Below are 12925 nucleotides of genomic sequence, written 5' to 3' on the forward strand. Positions count from 1 at the left end.
CTGATCTGGCTGCATATCCACACACTCAGACACATTTATGCATCTGCCTGGGGGGACTTTTAGCAGGCAACAGCTACACTAATGCTTCCCTTTATCTGGACAGCCACTGCAGGACTGGCCTCTCTCACTCTGGTCCAGTCCTGCTGCACAGATCTTTTGATGAGAGAAGCTTGACCCTTGAGCGCCGCCCTGTCGCCTCACGTGGACTCACGTAGCACACGCACAAACACTCTGACCTGCACAGCCTGACTTTTACACAAAGCTCAAGACCTGACATGTAATGAAAGCCACACACACAACCGCTGCTAGCAGCAAATGTGAGTTTCACATGTGAAGCTATCAGACAGACAATCGTGCTAACTGCATTAGAAATAAACAGACGTAATTCATTTGTGCTTCCTCAGCCAAACATATACACAAACAGCACACTGTTGTCCAAATGTGGACCAGCCACCACATTCCTCCATCACTCTTTCCCTCCTAATTCAGCGTTTGCGTGAGTCAGTAGGCCTCTTTGTGGCGTCTGTTTGTTTTCATTCGAGCTGTGTGAACTCTGCGTCGGGTTCTCGTTTTTCCATCGCTAACAGCTCAACAGCTCGTGGCGCTGTGGAGCGTCCAGCTCTGTGAGGCTGTGCAACAAGCATGTCTATAGATGCTTGACCACATCGTAGGAAACACTTCTGAAACACAGATTAACATGCATGCATGCACAGTCTGCACATGCACAGCTTGAGACTGTGCAGATATCTAACAGTAGACGTGCCCTGCAGTCGTGAGCAGTCTACGGTTTCTCAGCCTTCCTCTGAGCCCCGGCACAAAGGCAGCTGCAGGGCAGTGACAGGAGTTCCTTCACGCTGTCGGAGCTGGACGGGTAACCTCAGCTTGCTCATTATACTTCAGCACTGGCCCTGGGCCATCGGGCTTTAGCTCAGACTGAACCCTGTGACCTGTGCTGCGAATGCACGTTTGAAATGTACAGTATATCTTTGCATTGTGAGATGTAAAACCAAACCAAACGAGTGCTCTCTGCGGCGTCAGCTCCAGTTAGAAACAACAAATCCGTCCTGCAGCTTCCCAAATAACACTGACTGTCTGTGACTCAGCCTTACTGTGAAAACCAAGACCGAGCGAATGATAAACCATTTTATGGCTCTTCTTGTTTTCGCAGGCCACAGTGTAACGTGACACCATGTTTCAACATTAAACTGCAGCTTCCTGTTTAACAAAACAGACTGGCTAAGGTCCGCTGTACCTCTGATGGAAGATCCACGTCTGCCATTCAGGGATGTGTTAGCTGAATATTCAGTCACAGAACACCTACATCAGTGAACAGTGACAGCAAAGAAAAGGCACTAAAATAAGCCAATCAGACTAAATAAACAACTGAATTGGATTCTCGAGCATGTAACGTGTACTTGAGAGTAACAGCAGGAAGTGGAGGCGCAGCGAGGCTAAGGGGAGAAAAGGGAAATGCAGTCACAGTTGGAGGTCTGCCAAACTCAGAGTAGTAGTATAAAGCATGCCAGCAGTGCATATGGGAATATTATCTAGATTTGAAAACATTTAGTTCCAGTAGATCCTGTACAGAGATCTCTGCTCTCACGCAGATGTGCAGGAAAGGGCAGAGCTCGCTGCAAGGACGCCAATTAGCTGGATCACTTGGTCCAAAGGTTCATCCTCCCATCACGCCTTTACCTCCCTGATTTTAGGGGGAACACCTGGCCTCTATTGCTCAGTATCAGACTTCAGTGTGAAGCTTTGGATGGAAACAGGTTTGCTGATCGCACTCACGGTTTAGAGTAAATACCATCACGCCGCCATGAAGTTATGTCATCATTTTCAGACCTGATAAAGTGCAAACATAAAAATGTAGGAAGTGGACAGCTTTGAATCTTCAATCAGCTGTTTGGGTTTATTAAAAATGTTTCACCCCAGCCAGGTGTTTGTGCGTAACGCTTTCTTTAATACCTCAAACCACACAGAGAGAAAACAACCCTGAACATCTATAAACGACTTACTCCAAATGACACAAATGAAACCCAACACCAGACTTAACAAGAGCGATATAGTGAAACAACAACAGCTCAGGATAGCCGGTGTAAGAATCTGGGGTGTTCATCAGCTCCAGGATGCACTTTGGCCACAGCGCTCAAAACAGGGTTCACCACCACACAAGGTCCCACAGCTGCAGTCTGGACACTCCTTCTGCCACTTTGCGCGGGTTTTAAGAGCAGAGGGGTTCACTTTCTTGGGGTAAATTTGCTAGGACGTCCACTCGTGGGAGAAACTGTCTCCAGAGTAGGGCTGGGCGATATGGCCTAAAATCCATATCGCGATATAATTTGAAGCATGTGCGGTAACGATATATATCACGATATGTTCTTTTTTTCTGTATAACGTGTTTTCCACACTTAAAATCCTTTAATTTTCTCAAAAATAGAGAGTGTGCCTTATGTATGAATTCTGGTTGTGCTTACTGACCTCGAACCGTTTTTGGCTGCAGAAATCTGTTAAAAATATTTTAGTACAACTTTGGTAAGCTGCACTGCTTGATGGATTGTCAGAGCATTACGGCTGCCGTAGGGAGGAGCTTCCCGGAGCTGGGTCTGGGTCCTAAACTCTGTCTGCTTCAGGTCCCAAAGTCAAACTAACACTAAGAGTTAAAAACTGTCTAAATTCTTTCATCTTTAATAAAATCATCAGCGTTGCTGCTTTACCAGGTGTAACAATTAAGTTTAACATCCATGAAAACAGAATTTATTAAATTTAACGGAGTTAGAAGTTAACAGGAAGTTAGCTCGCTAGCTTCCACCTAAACATTTCATACCATGTTCTGACTGAGAGATTTTTGAAAAGATTCAAACGTACAGCTCTGCTGTCACTTCCAACATAAATGAAGACAGAAACTAAACAGCAGTGGTGTTTGTAGGGTTACTGAAGTTGGGCTAGTTGGTATATAATGTTGTGCTACGTGATTGCTAGCGACACAGCTATGTTAGCATAACATTAGCACAGTGAAGCTGGAGGATGAATGCTAACTTTTTTTCCACTGTTTCTCCAATGTTACGGAAGTGGAACGGTCTAAATTAAATAAATCTTAAATAATCAGGCCCCATCTTATCTTAATGACCTTGTAGTACCATATCACCCTATTAGAGCACTTCGCTCCCGCTCTGCAGGCCTACTTGTTGTTCCTAGAGTATTTAAAAGTAGAATGGGAGGGAGAGCCTTCAGTTTTCAGGCCCCTCTTCTGTGGAACCAGCTTCCAGTTTGGATTCAGGAGACAGACACTATCTCTACTTTTAAGATTAGGCTTAAAACCTTCCTTTTTGCTAAAGCATATAGTTAGGGCTGGACCAGGTGACCCTGAATCCTCCCTTAGTTATGCTGCAATAGATGTAGGCTGCCGGGGGATTCCCATGATGCATTGAGTTTTTCCTTTCCAGTCACCTTTCTCACTCACTATGTATTAACAGACCTCTCTGCATTGAATCATACCTGTTATTAATCTCTGTCTCTCTTCCACAGCATGTCTTTATCCTGTCTTCCTTCTCTCACCCCAACCAATCACAGCAGATGGCCCCGCCCCTCCCTGAGCCTGGTTCTGCTGGAGGTTTCTTCCTGTTAAAAGGGAGTTTTTCCTTCCCACTGTCGCCAAAGTGCTGCTCATAGGGGGTCATATGATTGTTGGGCTTTTCTCTGTATCTATGAAGCGCCTTGAGGCGACATTTGTTGTGATTTGGCGCTATATAAATAAAATTGAATTGAATTGAATTAAATTCTTTCACCTTTAATTAAATCATCAGCGTTGCTGCTTTATCAGGTGTAACAATCAAGTTTAACATCCAGGCATCCATGAAAACAGAATTTATTAAATTTAACGGAGTTTGAAGTTAACAGGAAGTTAGCTCGCTAGTTTACACCTAAACATTTTCTGACTGAGAGATTTTTGAAACTAATTAAAACGTACAGCTCTGCTACCACTTCCAACATAAATGAAGACAGAAAACTAAACAGCAGTGACGTTTGTAGGGTTGCTGAAGTTGGACTAGCTGGTATAAAATGTTGTGCTACGTGATTGCTAGCGACACAGCTATGTTAGCAGAACATTAGCACAGTGAAGCTGGAGGATGAACGCCAACTTTTTTTCCACTCGATAAAAGTTAACGTGACGGATTCTGGTGGTCAGGGACAAATGTAATCACATAGCAGGATGCTGTACACGGGCCAAACTTCAGTCAGGAGAACAACTGAGATCATTCATCCACAATACGAGGTTAGTTATTAATATACTGCAACAACATGGGAACAGAGCAGCTGTGAGAGAATTCAACATTAATGAATCAATGTTCTGAAACCAGTGTTGCCAACTCCTCAGTAAGGAAAATCGCTATTGGTTGTCCTAAAAGTCGCTAGAAGTCGCTAAATGACGTCATCACCTAATTTGCATAATTGGTCATGCTAATGTAATTGTAACCTACGCTGCTGGAGAGAGAAATAACATCGTGGACGAGACATAAAGTGAGCAAAAAACGTCCTAAATGCAGTTAGAATTTATTTAGAACTACAAATTAAATTTCTTTTAGCAATTATTGTTTTTTGTAATGTCACAATTCCAACCCTGCTCCTTTACCCGGGCTTGGACCGGCAAAAGTGACCCTAATTATGCACTCTGGTGGAGTTACTTTGTGTGTGTGTGTTTATAAGTAGTTTTAAACCTGATCCACAAAACAGTATAAGAGTAAAAGAAGAACTGACTGCGTTACAGCACCCGCTGCTTGTTGAGAGTAAAAGCGATATGCGCTTTCACGTCTTTTTTTTAGCGACTTTTTTTGGAAAAAAAGTCGCTAGGGGGTCTGAAAACTCGCTAAATATAGCGACAAAGTCGCTAAGTTGGCAACACTGTACGGAAGTAGAGGAAGCGCAGTTTTTGGCTTTCCCCATTTTTCAAAAGTGCTTCATCTCTTTGCTATGACTGTCGCCATAATTTGCAGATGATAATGGTTTTAGCCGCTGCCATGCTTTCGACCAAAACAGGCGCAGCTTGATGACATCATCAACATGCGCTGTCGCGATAGAGCGATATAGTCAAAATCTCTATCGTTGGCCAAATTTATATCGTTTCTATCGCCCACCCCTACTCCAGAGTTCAGAAAACATAACACAACAGGACATTATGTTGACTGTGCCATTAAGTGCAATGAATCAACAGTTTGAGGCACAGCCACAGCATTTCTAAAGCAGTTGGATGCTGCTGGAAGATAAATGCTTCAAGTATGGACACATGCAGATCTCTAAAAGCTAACTGACGTTTACATTCTTGGCAGATTTGAATCACAGTGCTTAAATAAATGTAATAACACATGTTCTATGTTTCTGATGTCCATCCAAACTCTGAGTGGGGCAACAGCCGATGCTGGGTCAGGACATAAATAAGCAAGTGTCCTCACAGCGAGCCTTGGTGAGCTCAGGCTGACCAGCAGAGACTGTTGTGGGTATGAAGAGAGATGCTGCGGTCTGAAGAAGCTGAGGACAAACCTTCAGAGAATGGAAAGGATGGAAACTGCTCTGCCAGTTGTTGCTTAGAGGATCACGATGCACTGACGTGCGATCAAAACGCCAGCTGGCTGTCACTACACCAACACTGGTCTCATGTGATGAGACACAGCTGAACGCAGCCACAGACGTCCTCCTAATGAGCCCACCAGGACTGAGACCTCCTCAAAACTGATTCTCTCGTCGTTCCTGCTGCTACAGTCACGTGTCACGTGTACAGGTGTGTGTTTACATGCTTAAGACATCACAAATACCAGATGACATCACATTAAAGTGCACCACCTCAACTATGATTGCTAACAGGCCTGGATGTTTTCCATCAACTTGGAAACTCGGCATTTTTCTCGGTTTTCTACCAGCATCACACAAATATGTCAGCAGCAGCGAGCCACAAGCCTTCCAAAACATCCAGCTCTGCTTCACGAAGTCACGCTATGAGGCCCAGCTTGTTCAGGGAGATCTGCAATCACCAGGCAGCCTGATCATGTTTCATGATCATGTCATGGAAACTGCCTGTTTCTTTTTCCTCTAGGCCCTTTTCTTTGAGCCAAAGTGTTTTACTTTGGTTTTACAGGATCCGTAGCTTGAACCACTTGAACGCTCGGGCTCATATTCTGACCAGGACAGTCCCCCTTGATGACCAGAAAAAACTGCTGCTGACTGAAAAATCTCTAAGGTCAAAACTCATGCAGGAGTCTTGGTTTCAAAGAGTAACATGTTTGAGTTTTCTTTCATGATGCAACCCAACACGACCATACAGGGTTTGGCAGCAGCCTGCAGGATGTTCATTCTTCAGCTTCACTCTGAACTACGAGCTGCATATTCAGATCAACATCTGCCAGCAATGCAGATGTTGATCTGAGTCAGGTATCGACTCAGATCAACATCTGCATCCAACTGAAATCAAAATCAAAAACACGTGCTCGGGGCTGTCTGCAGACACCTCAGTGCATTTTGCCACAGCAATATAAAGACATGCACAAACACTCTTAGAACATGCAGTGAATGCACTGTTTGTAGTCGCAGTATAAACAGCAAGAACCGCGTCAGCTGCTCAAATGGATGCTTTTCAGAAGGACTCAGATTTACTCAATGATGGAATAATAAACCACACAACACAGCAATCCTGCTTTTGGCCTCATGATGATAAAATAGTTCAATGTAAGCTTCATATGGACTTTTCTATTACAAGAGTAGCTGCAGCAAAAGCATATTATTACAATAATAATAATAATACAATATTCTGTATTTGACTGAAACACATTAACGTCTTGTTTGGAGATATAACTGTTGGCTTGAATAAATGCTGCGCCGCTCGACGCTCTAATCTGATGTTTCCCCGACAAACATCTTTCTTGGCTACAATGTGAACAGCAGCATTTTAAAGCAGCAGCATGGAGCAGTGACCTCATGCTGTAGATCTGAGACCAGAACGAAACACAAGCCCACCCTCAGAGGGGCTCGAGCCAGTGTGCTCTTTATGCTGGTCCTAAACAAAAAGTCAGACTGATTTATTTGTTAGTTTTAGAGAAGAAGAAGAAAGTTGTACGGTAAAATGTGAAGTCCTCAAACTCTCGATCGTCTTCCTTTTAGTGCTTAGCTAACTGTGAATGCACTGGGAGAGTGTCTCACCTGTACAGACAGAAAGGTGGAAGAGGAATGCCAGCGCTCATGTGATGACATGTAATATCCATTCACACTGCAAGCACGCACACTTTTCACACACTTCTATTTAAAGTTGCACAGCTGATAACTGATAAAATCCGTCTTTGGAATCCACTTTGTGCATTTTTACCTCTACTTCTCTACGACTCCTGAACCTTGGGACGCGACACCTGCAGATAAGACACTTCACGTCTATTGTTAGAGACAGAAACTTACTCAGCAGTCTGTCAGGAAACAACTAAAACGTCTGTTGTACTTAAAGACAGCGATCCTCTGCAGCTGTGCACGACTCACATGTCATTGACTTTCTTCTGACTCATCAGCTTTTCAAAGCCCGCACGTTTAATTAAGTTGCAGCGACTCTTAGAAAGCATTGAGGAATATTTGAGGCTGTCGTGGGTGTTGCTCGGAGGCGAGGTGGGGTCAGGTTAGCGGCAGTGAGGATGTGCCGTTTCCTACAACTGGATTCCTGCATGCTTCTCATTCCTGCCTCAGCCGTCAGATGTAGTTCAGTCACTTCCTGCTGGCTTCACTGCGCCCAAGCTCCGTCTACCTTTACTCCCACCTTAGTCTACATTACCTCATCCATACAAGTGTTTGCTTGTATTCATTATCAGTATTTTGGACTTTTGTGTCATTATTACGGTTGAATTAAAAACTCTGATTTACTCTCATATATACCTTTCACTGCGCCCACTGTTTCATGCCTACTGTCCTACATGTTGGACTGACAGGACTCTAGTGACACAGTGCACCTACATCTCTTTTATTTCCAATTATAAACCACCGTCCTACTACAAGTTGCCCTGACTCAAAGCTTGGGCAGACTGCAGGGAGCATCTGCTGCCAAACGGAGGCAGTGTCCAAAGTATGTGGTCGGACCGGTCTGTGGGCTGCTCTTCCTCGTGCTGTTGTTGGTCTCTGAGAGACGCAGAGAACAACGAAATCATATCATGCAAAGAACAGAAGGGAAACTGAGTGTTAAAGACGATATGAAGTGTGCACTGCAGCCACTGCAGCTGCATTTCATGCTGCACTCTTTATCTTTGATGCCTGCTGCATTTCTCCTGATGATGCTAAACTTCTTCTGGGTTCAGGTCGGCTTGTCAACCAGCTCAGTGCAAGGTCGAGGTATGCGCTGTTGGGTTTGTGTGGTTAAACCACAGTATTACTCAACACATTACTCTGTGGTACAAAGAGCAGGCTGTCATGTGTTTGTGGCTATTATAAGGCAGCGAACGTGGAGGTCAGGGTGGGCTTATCATCGTTTCATTCCACCACGCAGCACTGACATTTCAACAAATCTTTGGATATGCACCTGTGGCTGGTCTTTACCTTTGAAGAAGCTCTTAACCCTCAGATATCCCACGCTGAGACGGAGGACTGACAGCTTGTCCAGGCGAGAGCGCACCTCCTCAGGAAACGGCAGCAGGTCCATCAGCCTGTCGAGCTCCCCGTTCAGCCGATCCCGGTGGCGCTTTGACGGGTTGGATTTAACCACCGCATTGCCCTCACTCACCTTCTTTCTGAGGAATTACAAGAAAATATCCGGTTAGTGGTTTCAGGGTAAAATAGGAACAGTGAATGAGCCTGGCTAACCGGGGTGCAGCACGCCACATGGATGCACCGAGTCAGCCGTGCATGAGAGCTGCATGTGTTACTAAACCAAAACTCTGATGCTAACATGACACCAGAGGAACATCTATTGTTCTAAACACCAGAACAAAGCAGACTGGATGTTCTTTCCCAAGGAAACAATCGTCAGCTCAGGATAAATACTACAGACAGCAGTTTACAAAACACACATTTCCACAAGTCATTCGATCAGGAGGAAAACCAGTTTTAACCACGACAGCCGCGGACATCTGTTCGACCACCCATGCTCGAATGCAAAGGGGAAACTCACGAGGCTCACTGGAGACACATGTCATTGCTCACAAATCACAAACACATGCTGAACTGGGAGGAGGACCAAGTGTGAGTGAAAGTGAGCGATCAGCACTGTTATCATTCCTTCAGCGAACACCTGCAAACTCACCGCACGAGGAGAAATAGCGCCAAATGTTCAGAAAACAACCACCTGCTCAAGTCTACACGGCGGCTCACTCGTGCCAGGATCACCAGATGGAGCACAAAGTGTTCTACAACACTTTAAGCTTTTAACATCCAGAATTATTATTATTAATGATATATGTTCACTATTTAAAAACAGCTGTATAATCTCTACATACATGTTTATGTCAGAAAATAAATAACACCTGAATGTCCAGTAATAAAACAGAAACTGTCAGTTTGACAGAAACAATCATTTGATTTATGTTGTGACTATTGAAGGACACACTGACTGATATGGAAACAAATGATCAGGATGACTTCTTCCATCTGTGCTGAACAATAACCTGGGATTTAACTAACCAATGTATTTTAGAGATTGTTCTAAATGGTCTTTCTGTCATGGTCCTGGGCCATGTTGGCCCAGTATTCTTGGTTTTCGTGTATTTTGTTCTTTATTTATGCCGTGGTTCCTAGGTTCTGTTAAGATGTTCCTTATTTGATTACCCTCTGTGTATCTGTGAGCCCTCGTTTCCCCTCGTGTTTTATTCCATGTTTTCCCGTTATGTCTGTGCTCTCCCCGTGCTCTCTCCTTGGCTGTGTCCCAATCCAGGGTCTGCAGCCTTAACGATCCTCAAGGCCGTGTACTCAAAGACCGCTGAGACCGGAAGTGCGAGGCTTGTGAAATGGGACGGTCTAGCCTCCGTCGCGCTGCCCATGTTGCCTAGCAACCATGATACTAACAGCTGGAAACGTTTCATACAGCTTTGTTTGACAGAAATGAAGGAGAACATCTTTTGTTCATTTGTTTGTTTCTACATGAGCTTTGATCATTCTCTGATTAAGCTCAGCTATTGAACGGCGTATATTTGAAAGTAAAGGCTTTAAAACCAAGTTAGTACAAACGTCACTAATGTCACATGACTTTGCCGACATGTGGCCAACAGTAATGTTTTAATGTTCTTCGTTATTAAACATTTGCACATAAATAAGTGACATCATATTCAGTACTTAAAGTTTACTCTTCGGGCGCCCCAATTATCCACACCCACCGCCGCGCTATGCATTCTGGGATATGTTGGGCCACGAAGTCTACACCGCCACGTCCTTAAAATTCAGGGAAATGAAGGCTGCATTTTGAGCAGCCTTCGAATTGGGACAGCCTTCGTCGCGTCGCTGTGACGTAATCGGCTTTAAATGCGGCCTTTAAGGCTGCAGACCCTGAGTTGGGATACAGCCCTCCTGTCTGAACCTCTGTGTACTTCCTGTTTTATTTTGATAGTCTCCCAACAGTCACAGTGTTGCGTTTACTCCTGCCCTGTCTTGTTATGATTATCAGTGTCACCTGTGTTCCCCGTGTGCTCCCACTTCCCTCGTTAACCCTCTGTGTATTTATGTCTGCGTCTCCCTCAGTTCTGTGTCACGTTCTCCCTCATTCATGGCTGTGTGTTTCTCCGTGTAACATGTTATAGTTTCCAGTTTAATTTGTATGGTTTTTCTGTCCAGCAATAAAGCTGTGAATTTTGAGTTAATTCCTGCCTCCGTGAGTTTGCGATTGGGTCCTCATCCAGCCTGCACACAGCCCCAACCATGACACTTTCTTGTTTTTTTTTGTTTTTTTTTTTTTTGTTTTTTTTGCCTGTCCCGTTTGGCTCTTTTGCCATCAGAATTATTGTCTAAAGGCGAAGAAAGATGCCCAACGGTTTTTCTTTACCAAATTGACCATCCCAGCTTTGCCGTAATGGTCCATACCTGCTTCATGCCCTGGAGGACGGGGCAGTGGCCCCCCACACCCTCTAGCAGATCATTACATGAGGGAACCTTTTAAGAAAACAAGCGCGTCCATGCTCACAGGTGTACACACGGGTGATCACACACACAAACTACACCCTTTTTGGCTCCTACCTCAATGCACACTGTGCTGTCGATCTTACGTGCTGCACAATAATGTTTAATATTTAGTAGTTACTGTCATATTCCCATATATCATTGTGATGTGGTTTATTGTATTACTCTCGTTTTCTTCTGCTTGTTTTCTTTTTTCTTTCTCAACAGGTGATCCAGGTGATCGATATATGTATTTATTTTTTTATTTTTTTATTTTTTTTCTTCTGCTTATTCTGTTGGTTTTTGTTTTTTGCCCTTCTCCCCCGTCCCTCTTCTCAACTGTCTTTCTTTCCCTCTTTCTTTCTCCCTTTTCTTTCCCCCAGTCAAATCTGTCCCGTATTCAGCAAGTGAAAATAAAATAAAGAATAAAAGGTGAATCAAATGGACCATGACACTTTCTTGTGATAAATCATATATTTCAGACATGGATTAATTCTTATAACTGACACCAGCGTAGTGCCAACTGACCCCCAGCAACTCTAGCCATGAACCATGACTTGATGTGAGTCTGTCTGAAAACCTTAAACTGAGCAGGATTCACTATTAATGGTAAAAATGGTAAATGGCCTGTATTTGTAAAGCGCTTTACTTAGTCCCTAAGGACCCCAAAGCGCTTTACACAACCAGTCATCCACATTCACACACTGGTGATGGCAGCTACATTGTAGCCACAGCCACCCTGGGGCGCACTGACAGAGGCGAGGCTGCTGGACACTGGCGCCACCGGGCCCTCTGACCACCACCAGTAGGCAACGGCTGAAGTGTCTTGCCCAAGGACACAACGACCGAGACTGTCGGAGCCGGGGCTCAAACCGGCAACCTTCCGATTACAAGACGAACTCCCAACTGTTGAGCCACGATCGCCCATTAATGAGTAAAAAAAATCATGTGTGTGAATGTGTTGATGACTGTAGTGTAAAGCGCTACACAAATGCAGGCCATTTACCATTTTACAAAACTTCCACGATAACATTACGACAGGTTAAACTAGGGTTTGCCTTAAGCTGCATCCACACTGGAAGCTATTCACTCATGGCAACAGACTCATGGCGAGTCACATTTCAGGCTCTGGTTGCCCGGTTTGCTACCAGGTCATGTCTCAATCAGTGGTATTCATTACTCTCATTACTCGTCACTTTTTTCAGCTTCCCGTCCACGTCCTGACGCCGGCAGTTATTCACTTGGAGTTGTGCTGTCGACCAACCGAGGTTATCTCTGCTGCTGATTCAACATTTACAATGGTAAATGTGCTGATTCTTTCTACCCTCCCGGAGCATTCAAAGCACTCATTTCTATCTAACAGCCATACTCGGCATTGGAGAGCAGCTTGGGGTTAGTATCTGACCCAAGGATATTTGACTGGATTAGCCAGGGATTTAACCATCAACCTTCCGATTAGCAGATGACCTGCTCTAGCAACCCTCCCAGTGTATCTTTGCACTGTGGTAGTCATGCGTCCTCCTTTTCTTATTCTTTTCTGTGCTTTATGGTGGATGGCGCCACCAAAAAGGACCAGGATGGAGCGCCAACCAGATAATTACTGTTGCTTTACATTTTTATAATATGTATATTATCGACATATTATTTGTAATTAATTTTGCAGTTACCGTCATTATCCGGGCGTTAAGTCTGACATCACTAGCCGTGTCTGGGCCTAAACTCTGCTGCAGGTCCATATATCAAACATCACTATGGCATTACTGAGAGTTAAAAACTGTCTAAAGTCTTTCATCTTTAATAAAATGATCAGCGTTCTGCTCTACCA

At 44.3% G+C, this 12925-nt stretch overlaps 1 protein-coding gene across 2 annotated transcripts in view; it reads right to left on the minus strand.

Annotated features, from left to right (window-relative positions):
• The window catches only part of LOC146499961 (aryl hydrocarbon receptor-like), a 34397-nt gene that overhangs the window by 15105 nt on the left and 6367 nt on the right, over positions 1-12925 (minus strand). For both annotated transcript variants that reach the window (XM_085136087.1, XM_085136086.1), the window contains exon 2: positions 8557-8747. In XM_085136087.1, the coding sequence (XP_084992213.1) occupies positions 8557-8747 (191 nt within the window). The remainder of the gene's footprint in view (positions 1-8556; positions 8748-12925) is intronic.

The sequence above is a fragment of the Neolamprologus multifasciatus genome, chromosome 16 (assembly GCF_963576455.1).
Source record: "Neolamprologus multifasciatus chromosome 16, fNeoMul1.2, whole genome shotgun sequence".
NCBI classification, from domain to species: domain Eukaryota; kingdom Metazoa; phylum Chordata; class Actinopteri; order Cichliformes; family Cichlidae; genus Neolamprologus; species Neolamprologus multifasciatus.